This window comes from Rhopalosiphum maidis, chromosome 4 (assembly GCF_003676215.2).
Source record: "Rhopalosiphum maidis isolate BTI-1 chromosome 4, ASM367621v3, whole genome shotgun sequence".
NCBI lineage: Eukaryota > Metazoa > Arthropoda > Insecta > Hemiptera > Aphididae > Rhopalosiphum > Rhopalosiphum maidis.
Window position 1 is genome coordinate 1,428,539 of NC_040880.1, and position 16,805 is coordinate 1,445,343.

The following is a 16,805-nucleotide window of genomic DNA, read 5'->3' on the forward strand; positions in this document are numbered from 1 at the left end:
TAATTAAGTTGTACGGTATACGCTTTTGTGTTGCCAATAGCCAGTAGGTACACAATTTATATACCTATTAGGTATTATTAATTATTTAATTATATATTAAAACTTACCAATATTTACTATTTAGTTAAAATATTTTATAATTCTATTTTTCAAAATTTTGTAATAGATGAACAATAATAAATAAACAAATTAATCAAAATATTTTTATTGAATAAATAATAATTTAATAACTTTAAAATAAATACATATTGCTATTCTACAAAATCAAAAGTTAAAACATTGTAGTCTTAATAACATTTTATTAAATTATAATACATATTTAAAATAATTTTATGTAGGTGTAACATTTATTATTTTACTTAATGACGTATTTTTTTAAGCTATATAAAATAGATACCATATATTATTATATACTATGATATACTATATAGTTGCCTATTCGATATTATATTTTTAATACTTAGGTGTATTATTTGTACATTTAATAATATTATTTATCGTCTTAGCTGTTTTACAAACTTGTTTTACTTCAATTGGTGACAAATTCTATAAATGAGGTCTTGTAGTTGCGGTGTATTTATGTCGAGCCTTATGTAAGATATAATCTAAGTACTAAATGTATTTCAATGGTATAACCAGGATTTCAATGTATACAGGAGGGTGTTAACAATTCATTTTTTAGGAAAGGATTAACTAGAATCCTTATAGTTATAAGTCTGATATGTTGAAGTAGTTAGTATATTCAATTTTAAACTTTTTCAGTAATCTTTATATACATTACAACTGTTTTAAATGATTAGTTTCATCTTAATAATACATTCACAGAATACTAAAAGAATTTTTAATGTTCCTGAAAACTCCACAGAATTACTACCTTAACCCATCGGTTATACCATTGAAATGTTTAACGAAATGGTGGGCGAATCATCATTATTTATAATATTCTTAGTTTTAATAATTCAAAATAATCTAAATTTATTTTATATGTTTTAAATAGGTAGATATATAATGTTGTATCAATGTAAATCATAATAAAGTGAAATAAAAATTCGATATTTATGTGAATTTACATTTAATATTCATACCATAAGTTTTTACATTCAATAAGCAATATGTAGCGCTTTTAAACAAATATTATTGCATTTTTACATTGGAACAAAGCCGATCATTATTTATCGCCACTCTTTATCAAAAGAAAAGATTTTTAATTAGTATGAACTATAAAATCACAAGATAAATATAAATTATTTTGTGATAAATTTAACTGGTAAAAAGTAACGTATATAGTACCTAGTGTTTATTTATTTTATATTATGAGAATCGTATCAAATTGAAAAAAAATTTGTACCTATTTATCTTTTTATCTATCTATTCTATATAAAATTATAATTGATTTCTTGAGTTTAAAAATGTATTATTTATATCGACTGATATGTCAGTTAGCAGACAGCAGAACTCATATATAAATGTACTATACCTAGTGTTAATAATAATAAATAATTAAAAAGTGGATCTAAAAGTACATATTTTAACAACAAGAAAGTAAGAGAAAAATATAAATTGGGATACATCAACTAATCAGATGCAAAATAAATAATATATGCACACAACGCAGTTACAAGAAATCTAGTTCTTAATATAGGTGGTACTAAGTAGGTAGGTAGGTATATATTATATAGGTACTTCTTTGCGTTTAAAATTTCACACTTACTTAATCGATTTCACGGTGGGTGTAAAATTTACACTATACTATTAGGTTTACTAAATATAAATAATTTAGTGGGTGGTACCCCAATGTTGGTGGACAATACTTTTACAGTTGTACGAAGATGTCTAGGTCATCAGTAGAATACATTTCACTCCGTTTAAATATTAATGAGTAAGGTGTAAAAAGTATTATAATAATACTACCTATATGACACGTTTAAAAGAAAAAAGAAAACGAAAAAATAACAGCGACGACGGTGACTTTAAACTCTTCTCCTGTCGATGTAGACTATGATGTTGGGTAGTATAATATTTTTACGTCATGAACTCAAAGTCATGAATGTCTTCTTGTACGGCTATGTGCCTATAGATGTTGAACATGGCACCGAGGACATCTTTGGGTTGTGACGCTCCGTCGCCGTCGCCATTCCCAGTTATGTAGTTGAACATGCCAGAGAGCAAGCCACCGAAAGCGGTCACCATGTCAGGTACGTTGAACGTGATGGGGAATACGGGAACGGCTTCGACTAGGTTGCCGATGGCCGAGTAGAAAATTCGAGCTAATTCTGGTCCGTTTGTCCTGTTTAAAAACATTAAAAAATAATAATAAGAATAAACTCGCGTGATTTTTACTTTTACTATACTCATGAACTTAAATAATTTCAGTCAAAATAATTTATTGACAAAAACATAGAGAAGTACAAAAAATAACGAGTTTTGAACTAATGGTTTTTATATGCGTTCAACGTTTATATTATGAGCGGAGTAGTTGTACAATATAATTATTTATTAAAATACTACAATTTACTAATTACTATTCTTTAAACAGCCAAAACGTAAATGTCAATGAAGAAATAAACGGGGAAAGTAGTTAATTGCTCTGTTGTAAAGTAGGTGTTGAGTGTACCTCGGCAATAAAATAAGTTACTATAATGTATGTGTAGAATTTAAATTCAATGATAAATAATTGCCTCAAAAAAAAAAAAAAAATTATATATATATATATTCTGTGTGACGACAGTCATTCTATAAAAGGAGGTAATTTTATGATTTATTTATATGGCTTTATTAAAGTAATTTATTTTACTATATAAAATACAGTAGGAAGAATTACATTAATTTGTCAAGAACATTTCATTAAAAAATGAAGTTGTGTGTATAAAATATAATAATGTACTTATTAAGTTTTAAGTTCCGCTTATAATATTTTTGAACTAAAACAAAAAAAAGGAAATTTATTTGGTCAAAAACTGATTTTAAATAAAATTTTTCGATTTTTTACTGCTAATTTTTTACTTTTGATCCCCTAAAGTTTCACTTTTCTACCAGAAATGCTCTAAAGGATAAATTTATCGTTCCGCTAAAAATCTAAAAGCTACTGTTTCGATATAGTTTATTGTTTATTCACGTCAATATTTCTATGAAACTGTTATCATACTTAAGAAACTTAAATATAATACATATATTATATTATAAATAACGATGTAACCGAATTGGTTCCGAAACGTCCGAATTCGTTCTCGGTCTGTTACGAAGGGTATATCCGAGTTGGTACCCAAGTTCCTGGGTCAAAGCATTTTCAATTTTCCTTCCCATTTTTTACAGATTTAGGACTGTTCACATATTATGCACATTTTGTCATGGTAGATACTAGATACTAAGTAATAATAATAATGTTTTTTTTTTTAATTACAAATATAAAATAAAAAATAATAAACATAATATCTTTTTAATTCGTACATTTCTTCTTTTTTTTTTATATATAGAAATATCTACTTTTTGTGTATTATTCAGCTAAAAATGTATGACAAAAATTTTTTATAAACTCTAATCTATTTGTTTCTTTATTTTTAAATTTATGGTTTTTTAGCTTTTCTGTATTTCGCAATTTTACATATGTTTCAATTTGAATATCTTTTAATATATCCATGAATTGAAAGATGCTTGGATGTGCGGAATAGAAGCAACTGTTGAACTTGCTGTTATTATTATGAATATTATTAGATTACATTTTGCCTTTTTTGAAAGTTTTTGTCCGGAACTAATTCCAGTGAGTGCCGCCCACCTAGAATATCAAGAACCAATTCGGAAATGTGTTGCTTGGAATGTCGGGAACCAATTCGGATGAAGTTATATATTATAATATATAAAATATACTATATAAGTTGTTATTAAAAAAATTAAAAACCACTTAAAATGATAAAAAAAAAATGTACCCACCTATTTTTAACTGTATACAAGGCACACACATTGATTGGATAATTAGTCTTCTATTATAAAGTTTTATAAAATTAAATTTTACCGGTTTATCCATTTAATGTAATATTATACTCATTATTTCAAAAAAAATTTAATATTTTTATAGATATTTTTTCTCATAATCATTTTTTCTTATTTATTGACAACGTGCATTTTTAATTCCTTATTCTAAAGCAGAATTTTTTAAGCAGTCTTGATTTATAAAATCGAATTTTGAACAAATTGTTTATGTGTCATTATTATTTTGTATCTCACAAAAAGTTACCACTATCCCGCTCATCTTAACTTAAAACACCTATACCGGCTAAAACTAATTAATCAAATATTCATATTTTTAAAAATTTGATTTTTATGGATCTAAATATTTCAAATAATTTTCTAATTGGAATATTATAAAATTAAAAATGTATGGTGTTATCCAAAAGAGTAAAATACTTAAAAACTATAACTATACAATAGTAAAAATAGTTTCTTTTTTAAAAATATAAGTTTGTAATGACTCAAGAATATAATATAAAATAAATATGTTCAAAAAATATTAGTATTTTCTGAAATAATAATTTTCTTAGTTTCTTACTCTAAATAGATAACCCCTTATATAAATTATATTATGAGTAAATTAAATTGAGAACATATTAATTTTATTTTTATGACATTATGTATACAATCGTCTTATAAATATAATTATTTTTGATATTTATAATTACGCTGTCTCTTTCAAATCATTCATTGGTACTGCCGGAATCACTCCAGTGTCTCTCAATAGAGCCGAAATTCCCGCATTCGTTTGTAATATGTTCAGGCAAAAAAATGTGAAAATCGCCAACTGAAAATAAAAATTGTATTTAATTATATGGAAAAATACTATGTTACATGTCATTTTTTATTTTTAAATTTAAAATGTGACAATTTTTTGGGTATAGAAATTGTTTTTTTTGTCGTTGAGCGTAAGTAAAAATAAAACTGATTAAATAATTTTTAAATTTCTATCTTTCTTTTGCAGGGCTTCTGATTTTCTACTTTAAAATAATCAGATAAGTAAAGAAATAGTTATCTTTTTAATGAGTAATGAGTGGACAGAAATGTATTGAGAACGAATAAATTATTCACTTGATATAAAATTATAATAATTTAGGTTAGGTGAGGTACCTATTATTGATAGATAGATGAGAGTAATGGGTGCGATGCTGTGATGAGTTACAGGCTATGACTACTGTAATAATAGTAATTGATAATAAAAAATTAAGGATTAATACTAATACATAAATAATTAAGAATATAACATATTTATTTTAATATATGTCATGCTAATACTGGATTTTTCTATTAATTACCAGTTGGTAATATTAGTATGCTAAAATTTTGTTTAAACTATAATTATTTTTTACACATTATATATCATTACACGATATTATATTGTATCACATTTAATTATATGTGTTTTTATTATTATTATAATGATAAGAAAATATATATTTTGTAATTATATATTTACATGTCGTGCTTACTAAATAATTTTCTAACCAGTTTCTAGTTGAAATATTATCCAGTCATACAATTGTATTAAAAACATTAAGTATAACAACATTTAATTGTAAAAATAAATGCTACTTTGTTTCACTTAGAATCTAAAAATTAAATCAAGTTTTTCAGGAGAAATTAATTTATATCCTTATATTTTATAAAATTAAATTATATTTCAACGAACATAATTTTTCTGTTTAAACAAAATCTTTATACAAATGATAAAATATATAGAAAAACATCTCAAATTTCAAATATTTTAATAACTATAATTTTGTTTTTAATTATTGATTAATGTTAAATATACATACCTAGTGATTTTAAGTATATAATATGTTATAATAGAAACACAATATTATCCGAGTGTAAAGAAGATAAGTTTTATAGTTATTTTTCAAAAAAACGCCTATGGCTTAATGATTAATGCTTTAACCATACTTAGTAGTTAGTAAAACATCAGTGTAATTTATTATTGTATAGAAGTGATAGGTCAAATGTTTTTAATTTCTCCAGATGCTTCTATAATCTATGAGCACGGGCAATATTATAGAACCGGTTTTTGTATATTATTTGATTCGGTTTAAGTGGAAAATCATAGAAAGTGGAAATGTCACGACTTTGGGGACTAGTACCTAAGTAATACCGGATTGTGTGTTAACTATGTAGAGACGATTGTCCTCGACTGTGATCACGATTTAATAACCTAAGTAGAATACATCCTTAAAGGGGGTTTTCCCATACGAGAAAAACAGACGTATTGAACTTTGATCTACTGAGTTTATGGACAAGTATTTTTTTAAATTAATATCAATTAAATTCTAAAAATGGTTTACCGGACTACATACGAATAAACATGTCGTTTGATTATTTAATCTTAAATTTGGTACCTACACAAACACTTGAGTGTTATCGCAAAATTGTTGTTTATGTTACTTTATTGTAGTATAATTTTTAAGAACTTCTCACTCGATTTAACATCATAATTATTTCAGCTCTTACTTGTCATTCATTTATATAATCAAATAATCAATAAACAATATAAATAATATATTTTAAACATTCGTGTACGATTTTCCTTAAAACTTATAATAGTTTTATTAGGTATTTTAACCAGATTTTATCGTTTTTGTTTATTTCCTGTAATATTCTACAAATATTTATTATTATAATTAATACTATTTAGGGTATTTAGGCCAATTGCCATGAGCGTAAAATTGTTGATGTTCGTCAATATGTATTTACAATCGTTCTACTCTACTAATCTGTTATATGATGTTTTTTTATTCACATGTTCTTTCATCGTATATATTATATATAACACATAAACAACGCAGATACCGGATTTATTTTGTATTTACCATTTCTTTTAGAATTCGAAACCAGTTTAAATTATCGAATGTAATAAATTACATATTATATGGTTAATTTGGTTAAGTATAAAACCCAAAAATAATATTTTAGTAGGAATTTATCATTTATACAAATATTTTTCTAATGATACTTAAAAATTTTTAAGTTTTTATCGCTGAATAATGTTTTTTATATTTTTAATGATTATGCATGTTGTATTGTAAATTATCAGTTATTACATGTCAAATTTAGATTGAAATATACGTGAGTAGCCATTAAGAATCTATATTATTTTGAATAAATAACCTAGTATGGTCGAAAAAAGAGCTAAAATATAATATTTTCTTTTTTCAGGGTATAATTTTTATAATATTTAAGTATTTATATTTTAAAAATATATTTATAGAAAATTAGAAAGGGGAGAAAAAACTTGAGATTTATACATTGATATAAATATATAACAACAAATACTTAAAGTTTTGATATATCGTTGAATCGTGAAAATAAGTTTTTTTCGTGATAAAAAATATTATTAGTACCTATACAAACGTTATTATAACCGTTGATCTATTGCAGTTGTACACGTGTATCTATTTTAAAATGTATTTAGAATTAATATATATAATAATAATATACATGAGCCTAGTTTGTTTGTAATAATATACACATTTATATTATTATTATTGTTTTTATATGACATGTATATATTATTTACCTATTCATACATTTATGTATACGTCACTGCGTAGGTAGTACGTACATATTTATTTTTATTAATGGTTTTATATCTTTACGATAAATAAAATTGATCAGATGGAATAATAACGATTCTTGAATTAACGTTTCTACTGTTAAGTCTTTAATATCATGTAAATATCTGTTAGTATTTTGTTTAATATAAGAAAAAAGCTAAATAATGATTTAAATAATCAATTAATTTCACAAAGCTGTGTCGTATTTTGTCGTGCTGCAATTGTTGAAGTACGCCTCCGTAATCAGCTTTCCAAAATTGAAAGTTGTTTAAATATTTTGATATTTGTAGTATGGATTTAAGATATAAATTTACAATTTTACAAGTTAAATTAATTCATTTTAGCTACAATAAAAATAATCCTGTTTTCAATTTATTTATTTACTTGTACATAAAATTGGAGAAATCCTATTAAAAATCTTGATATTTTCTCCGGATTATGGAAAAACATTGTATTATACAAATGGTTTTTCGAGTCCTTGTAATAAAAATATGGTTAAAATAACGATATTGGTAATTATATTAGTAATGCATCAGTTGCTAGAAGAAACTTAGATATTGTAACGCAAAATTAGTCAAAAAATGAAGTTACCCATCTTGAAAACAGATTTTTTTATGACATAAACATAACATAACAATTTTATTATAACAGAATAATTATAAAAAGAGCCAACATACTCGTATTTTTTATTTATTTCTAGAAAATCTGATTTTTATTAATAGTTTCAGGTACGAATATAACACAATCCGACTGTTTATTTTTCAGTAATATATATAAAAACAAATAGATTTTGTCAAAAACATGTATTGCATAAATATTCACGTATTTCAATATTTTTTTTTTTTTTAGTTTTTCCAGGTCACTTTGAAAACAAATCAGAATATTGTCTACTTTTGATCAAATTCTCTTATATCCTTCAAAATTATATCTACATATATCCAAAAAGTTGAATATTGAAGTATTGTTTTCTAATCTAAAATGTGATGTCAGACACACAAAAATAAAAAATAAAATACACAACAAGAATAATAACAGTAACCAAAGTGAATTTATTTTCTTAAATTTTCTCATAACATTGTTATGTTTTTATCTCTCTTGCAGTCCTGCTTGCTAGATTTTGTTGTTTAATTTAATATTTAATATTTCATATTTTGTATACCTCAGCATTATTAATTAATTAAAATGTATAATACCCGCTATTTTAGATAGCCCAGGGCTGTATCGTGTTTAAGGTAATTGTATTTTATTTCTCGAGATATTCAGAGATTGTTAATGGATAAACTTCCTAAGTCACAACTTGTATATTATTTATCTTATGGTCTAGGTCGTCTAGGAGAAAGTTTTGAATTCTTGTCATTGGAATTCAAGATGAAAAAAAATAATGGATGACACTGTTATTGTGTTACAAACCATCATCATGTTTCCTCCTTTTATTTACATAGGTAAATGTAAATATTTGCAAAGGTGGTCATAATAAATGGCATAGAAAGTTCAAAATAACAAAAATTGCAAGAATGCTCTAAGTATTAAAACTTATATCGTAATACTAAATATACAAAATACTAAAATACTTCTAGTATTGTTTAATTAAGATTACTAGATAAATAATTGTTTAAGATTTCCGTTAAAATTAATTATAATATATAATCAATATTTAAAGCATCTTTATTGGTAAAAAAACAATATTATGGATAAAAGATTTACAAAACATGTAACGACGACGATAGGATTCGGAATAAAAATAATGGTTCATGCTTCATAGATATGTAAATTTATTCATGAACCTTGTTTTTTTATTTTTAGCTGAATGTATTTTTAACCTAATTTCTGAAAATGTTTTTTTTTTTTTTTAATATGTTTGACTTTTTCACATTATTTAGATATTATGTATATTTGTATTAACTTATTAGTTTAGGGTTCTATATTTTGAGTTTTAGAATTTTAGTTTTAAGAATTCATACATTTTATGTAAAATCGGTTACATTCAGAACTTATAATATATATATACAATATATATATATATATATATAATGTAGAAAATGCTTCGGTTACTATTTAACCGTATTAATTATACGGATCGTATTATAACATTAATTTATTAGTGATGTTACCTTTTCTATGTTGCATTAATAATTTAGTTAAAATACACTTATACACACTAATTTACAATAAAACTATAACAATACGATAAATGTAACGTATAATATAATTTTAGGTTAGGATTTTTAAAAATAATCTTATTTAAAACTTAATAAATTATATTTAAAGTACCTAATGTGAAAACACCTATTTAAAATAAAATATTTGTTTTTTTATTGCATTTTTAAATATGATTTACTTTAAGTTGTTATTTTATAAATTATTATAGCTAATCGGTGAATATTAAAGACTCGTTATTTTGCATGGACTTATTATCTTATATCAATAATCATTAATCATACACCCAAAAATAATTTTAAGAAAAATGAAAAATATAAAATTACCATTAATAACTTTTTTTTTAAATTAAATTATGATGTACAAGACATAATATTATGTAAGTATTTATAAATAATTCAAGTTTAAATACATATTACGAAAAAAGTATAATTGTTGCATTATTTTAGATCTGTATATTTTTAATTGATAAATATTTATTTAATCTGTTAAAAGTAAATATGTATAATGCTTAATTAAACGATTCATTAAATATCAATGCAAGTTAATAGGTAGGTATTAAAAAGAAAATAATATTACTTACACAATAAAAGAGTTTGTTCGTCCCGTGTACGTACATGCTGCTTTTTATGAGTATAATTAGTTTAGTTTTATTTATTTTTAAATATTCCCTGAACGACGTAAAAAATAACTAAAACACGTCTTCAAATTTGTTTTAACTATACACACTAGTCGGTAGCGATATCACGATCGCGCGAGAGTTGCGTATAGACTGAAAGGACTTTCTTTTTCAAATATTCAGCGTGGAGATTCTAACTACCGCCGGAGCAGGTTTCAAAAAAGGGTTGTCTAATATGAAAAGTACACTGAACACAAATATACAATTATTATTAAATACGTACGACTTTGAAACGCAATTATTGCTCAGTATTTGTATTCTTATTGGGAGCAAAAAAACTATACGATTTTAGATGATACTAATATAAATTTTAAATCACATTTGAAACATTATATACGTATAAACATTTGACATTAATTTATTATATTAAAATATTATTGGTACTTACATGGTGTTAGTGAAATCATCATGTTTTTACCGTTATTGATATAATAGATATCCATAGAATAAATAATAAATAAATAATAATTTAAAATACATTTAAGTCGTTATTAAATAAGAAATTATCATTATTCATGTGTGTTACTAACACGTTCATATAAATAAATATAAATATATATATTTCTTATCTTGATTAGAATACAATTTATGTTAGTCATCACTCGTCAGGATGAAAAGCTGCATATAGACGTGGGAATAATAACTGTTTTAAACGTAAGATTGGTGGCTTGGGTCTTCGAGTGTTTTCTTCGTAAGATAACTGAGTATTAGGTATGTAGTATGCAGGGGCAGGTGGATTATAAGCTGGTGGATTATACGGTGGTAAGGTTGTAGGTTGTTTGTAAAAATAAAGAACGGTAGAGCCAAGAACGGGCTGAGCTACTAAGTTCAGCGAAGGAACTTCAGTTGGTCCGTATCCAGATATAGGTTTAGGGTCACTTGCTGTTGAATTTTGTTTGGGAGGACCAGGTAGTTTTTGAGTCGTTATTTCAGGGCACTTGGGTTTCGGGGTAGTTGCTTCCGGGCATTTGGGTTTTGGGGTAGTTGCTTCCGGGCATTTGGGTTTCGGAGTGGTCACTTCAGGACAGTTAGGTTTTGGAGTTGTCTCTTCCTGACAATTCGGTTTTGGAGTAGTTACTTCTGGGCATTTTGGCTTTGGAGTAGTAACTTCCACACAATTAGGTTTCGGGGTGGTAACTTCCACACAATTAGGTTTCGGAGTGGTAACTTCCGGACAATTTGGTTTTGGAGTGGTTACTTCCGGACAGTTTGGTTTTGGAGTTGTAACTTCCTGACAGTTTGGCTTTAGAGTTGTCACCTCCGGACAATTTGGTTTTGGAGTAGTATTTTCTGGATATTTCGACTTTTTTGTAGTCACATCTTCTGGGCAATTAGGTTTTGGTGTCGTCGGCACTATGTAAGCGTCAGGTTTATCTGAATATGCATTTTGGTCAGTAGAAATATTTTCATTTTCCAATGGCACAGGAATGATCACTATGGTGCTCGTACCGTTACACGGTAGTATTACCTGTGTGTTGTTCGACGAGTCTAACTGATACCCGTCGTTTTCCGGATTATTGATACCGGGCCTTAAGTCATTTAAGTATTCTGGTGGATTGTACACGGAAAAATAGTTCTGTATGCGCTGTATAAAACGTTCGATTGGAGTCGGAAACTTGCCCTTGAACTTATTTGGAGAATTTGGATCTAAACGTATCAAAGTTGGAGGGTTGTCTTGTTTACCAGTCTTAATGTTTTCCGGCGGAATCGCTACATATATTTCCGTATCAACTGATTTTTTTGGTCTGAAAATTAATACAAAATTGAATTAATTATTAATTTGATTAAATTGATCATAGTTAGCATAATTATTTCGATTCCTGGACATCAAATTCGGGTTTAAATTTTTGATACCAATTCATAAAATCTGATTTATTCTTTTTATAATACGATCATATAGTCCACGTGTACATCTAAATAGTTTATAACTGATTTTATTCGAAATTCCTAATCAACAAGCCGGAAAAATAGATGTTCTTTCTCTCGCAAGATTTATAGTCATAGTCAATTATATACACGTGTAATAACGATGACGTTCACCTTGATCTGCCAGGATCGTTTTTGTTGAGTACATTGACGTGGTTCGCGATGCTGGATTGTTCGTAACACACTACCAAAACCACAATAATCTAAAAGTATGTGTACAAAAAAAGTATGTAATTAGTAAACATGATTACCATTTGTTTAATTGTATTTTACATTTAGTATTATTAAGAGTTACATTGTGCTAGAATAATAACATTTTGGTTTACATTATATAATATAGAAGATAGTTCACGAAGATTCAATTCATTAAAAATGGTGGGAAAATCGTGTTTACATTATTACATTACTTAATATCTCCGTATTACGGTTTAGGGTCAATACACGTTGAGGTAAAATAGTTATATATAATATGAATATAATATATAATTTATATGTTATATAAATGCAATATTACATCGATGTGCATAATATTATACACTAAGTCATGAAACGATACGAACTAATAATAATAATAATAATAAAACATTAAACAATGATACTTTTACTCCAATATAGATATAACAATTTAGTAAAATACATATTGTGTTAATATTTAGGAATATTTTTTATGGTTTATAATTAATATCAATGTGTAAATATGTAATAAATAATAATTGACAGTAATAATTATAATGTATTTAAAAATTCAATCATTTAAGTAGGTTTTTTTACCTATTACTTATGAAATTAAATTGATATCCGATAAGCATCATTGAAAAAATAAAATACCAGTGTAAATATAGTAGGTATTATATTATATATTAATATTCTTTTAACATTTATTATACACCAAAATCTCTATCTATAAATAGTAGGTGTACATAAATCAAATAAGATTTAAGCATATGTCATATTTCGAGGCGTAAACTATAATATATTATATTTTATTATTGAAAGATTTTGTGAATGATTAATAAATGATCATCATCGAAATACAACAAAATTATATCTATGTGGTTCTAATGAAAATAAATAAATAATATTTTATTTAATTTATTAACTATTTCGGTAGATTTTTAAAATACATTTTTTTTATTCATTACTTAAATTTAATAATTAAAATAGTACAATCTGTGTAACTCTACATACATGTCTAAAAAAATTACAATATAAAATATAGTGTACCTACAATTTGTTTAGGCCTTTGTTTTTTTAAATTTATCGATATTTACTATTACTATATACGCAAATAAAGTATAATGATTGTACTATATTTACACTGTACTAATTATTTATTATTTTATTGGTATTTTTATTTTTAGGCAATTATCGAATCAATAATCGGATATTAAAAAAATTCAACAGAAAATATGTACAAATTGCAATTTAAATGACTAATGCAAATTTATAAAATATTTAATAATGATATCAATGATTTATGATTATCATGTTCAGTAATCATTAATGCAAAATTTCTAAATATGTTTCATTCAAATTACAATATATATGTATACAAATAAAATATTGCAAAATATGAAGTTTAAAATTATTCATAAATAAATAGGTAATAATTATAACAATTTATAATTTATTTTATAATTAACAAGTACAAATTAAATTGTTTAAGCAAAAATAATTATTATTTAAAAATATAATATCTCATATTAATAAGAGTTTATTATTGTTTATTAATTTACGAAAATATTATTATTTATAATATATCTATTTTAAATAATGAATTAGCAAATTCTATTGTTTTCTTAACATATACAATTGCTAAATTGATACTTTATAATAACATTTTAAAAATAAGTATTACATTATTTTAATTGATAATGTAAATAAAATAAAATGTATAATCAAATTCGTTAAATTTGTTTTCGTGTTTACTCACCCAAAATTTTGTTAAATCCATGACTCCTTATTTTAAAAACGCAGTAGTGTCTAGTGCGATTATATAACGAAGACTGGTATTATTGTGATTCAATCCAGACTATAAAGTTCCCTTCCATCCTTGTACCTAATATCAAAGGTCATCGATCTTTAAAATAAAATTTACGATTAACTCGCGTGCAGATTAGGCCTATGCTATAATCTGGTCTAACGTGTTATGCCACACGAAACTGCATACCCATTAATGACATGCACTCAAGTTCAAGATAACTTCGTCAGCGGAGGTCAATTTATAATATTAAGTATCTTTGTCAAATATCCGAATTCGTTGTAAATGGAATAATAAAAACTAAAACTGCGGATAAGTTTGTGTAGACGATCATTATTGCCCGTTACACGATTATATAATATAGTTTTGCGGATGATCAACATAAATAGTTCATTTTTGGAAGTATTATTATAAATCCTATTATATTGTTTACACTTCTAAATCATATCTTGATTGTATACTATATGTATTATAATAATTAGAGCACAGATTTCTATGCAATTACATATTTTTTTCCTTTTTATAATTTTGGATTTTTTTCAATAATCTTCAAGAACCACAATAGTTTGAAACTAATAATGAACTTTTTGATTGCATATTTTTGCATATATAATAGTTATTGAATATTTTCGCATAATTTTACGAAATTAAAAATATATTACATATTGAAGCGAAATAAAAAAAAAATTAGCATGTATATTGTCAAGTAAAAAATTAAAAAAAAACATTTTGTAGGCACTAAATATAGTAATATAAACATGATAAATAAATTATGTTTAATAATATGTTTTTTTTCATTAAGTATACTAGTAAATATCTATTATTAATTATTAGAAGTTTTTAAATTTGTAAATTTAATAAAAACTGTGATTTTTTTTTAACATTATTCGTTTTGCAAAAATTTTTTTTTTTGCATATTCGTTACAATTATTTTTGATTTTTATTGCATATATTATATAGTGGCGTATTAAAATTTTCTATGAGGGGGGAGGGTGGTGAAGATTAACATATTGTCTAAAATTTTGTCAAATATACGTTACCATAATGTGATAACGGTGGTAGTTATTAGCGGTATAAGCATAGAATTATTATGGTGGTTTTTTTAAAAGACTTATTGACATAGTGGTCAATGAAATGGCGTCAAAAGAGCAAAATTAGCCATCTTATCACCTGTTATACCATTTTTAACATTTATCATCATTTATAGATGTGAAATTATCAGATAAAATAAAACAACAGTGTTTGTGGCAAAATAAACTGAATAGTCAAACATATAAATAATATAAAATAAAACAATTGGTTATAAGATGAATAAAAATCCAAAAATTATTATTAAAAAACTACCTTAACGGACATCAAACATGCCAATCAACTAGAATACACGATTTTAATGAACGCGGACAATATTTGAAGAACACAGATGTATGGAACCATACAGCATCCATTAACTAAAAGTGTTAGGCTTTTATCCCATGATACAAATAAAAGTTAATTAATTTTTAATAATATCCAAATATCTATTAGAAAAACTAATGATCAAAAATTAAAACGTTTCAAATAAATATCGATTGACATATTTTGTACCTATCTATAATAATTATCATTTTAAATATTTAGATTATTATTATTATTTAAGTATATAAATACCTTAATTAATATCATTAAAATATTGTTGTTATTATTAAGCCACATTGCCACATTCATGTATACATATTGTATAAACAATCCATGATGTCTTATTATAAATACATAATTTTGCAAAATTTTAATTTTAATTTCGTTCTATTTATTTTTATTTTTTATTGTTTATGAGACATTTTTCAATAATATTTTATTATTAGGGTATGGATTTAAATACTCTAAAAAACAAGAAAAATGCCTTAAAAATACAATGTAATGCACTCATAACAGAATTTTTTTTTAATGCACTAAAAAATGCTCTTAAAATAATTTTTAACATTGAAAAATTTTGTTTGATTATATAAATTTTTATTCTTAGGTATTAATTAGGTATTCATATATTATTATAATATTTCGTATTATTCACACGTATGATGTATGTATAGTATATACCTAATAGCTTATTAGGTTAGTAATAACTGTCTACACATAATAATTTCGTCAGGATCACATTTATCTGATCGCTAAAAATAAAATAAATAATAAAAAAAGAAGTACGAAATATTATAAGATAAATAATATTTAATTTTATTCTTTTAGAATAAATGTTAACTAAATTGTTATCGAATTTTATCCATTCCTATATAAAAATGTCTTAAGACATAAAAATGCACTAAAAATGTAAAATAAAAGTTACATTTTTTATTCCTCGAAATATGAAATTAACTTTGTACTTGGAAAGCAATGTTTTCAGACATTCAAAAAGAAAATTTAATTTGCATTAAAATTCGTTCTCTATTTTTATAATATTAATACGTGTGCCTAATGCTTATGGCGCAATTCTCGATAA

General features: G+C 24.6%; 2 protein-coding genes across 2 annotated transcripts; both read right to left on the reverse strand.

Annotated features, from left to right (window-relative positions):
- Window positions 1-373: 373 nt before the first annotated feature.
- On the reverse strand, window positions 374-10,678 carry LOC113549227. Its single transcript, XM_026950428.1, has 3 exons — window positions 10,333-10,678; window positions 4,674-4,792; window positions 374-2,287 (listed from the first exon to the last, which is right to left on the reverse strand). The coding sequence occupies exons 1-3, from the start codon at window positions 10,366-10,368 to the stop codon at window positions 2,023-2,025; spliced, it is 420 nt and encodes a 139-aa protein (XP_026806229.1). The 5' UTR covers window positions 10,369-10,678; the 3' UTR covers window positions 374-2,022.
- A 259-nt stretch (window positions 10,679-10,937) lies between these two features.
- Window positions 10,938-14,425, reverse strand: LOC113549226 (extensin-like). The gene is made up of 3 exons (XM_026950427.1): window positions 14,288-14,425; window positions 12,469-12,557; window positions 10,938-12,173 (listed from the first exon to the last, which is right to left on the reverse strand). Exons 1-3 carry the CDS (start codon window positions 14,306-14,308, stop codon window positions 11,027-11,029), a joined length of 1,257 nt encoding a protein of 418 aa, XP_026806228.1. The 5' UTR covers window positions 14,309-14,425; the 3' UTR covers window positions 10,938-11,026.
- Window positions 14,426-16,805: the final 2,380 nt, after the last annotated feature.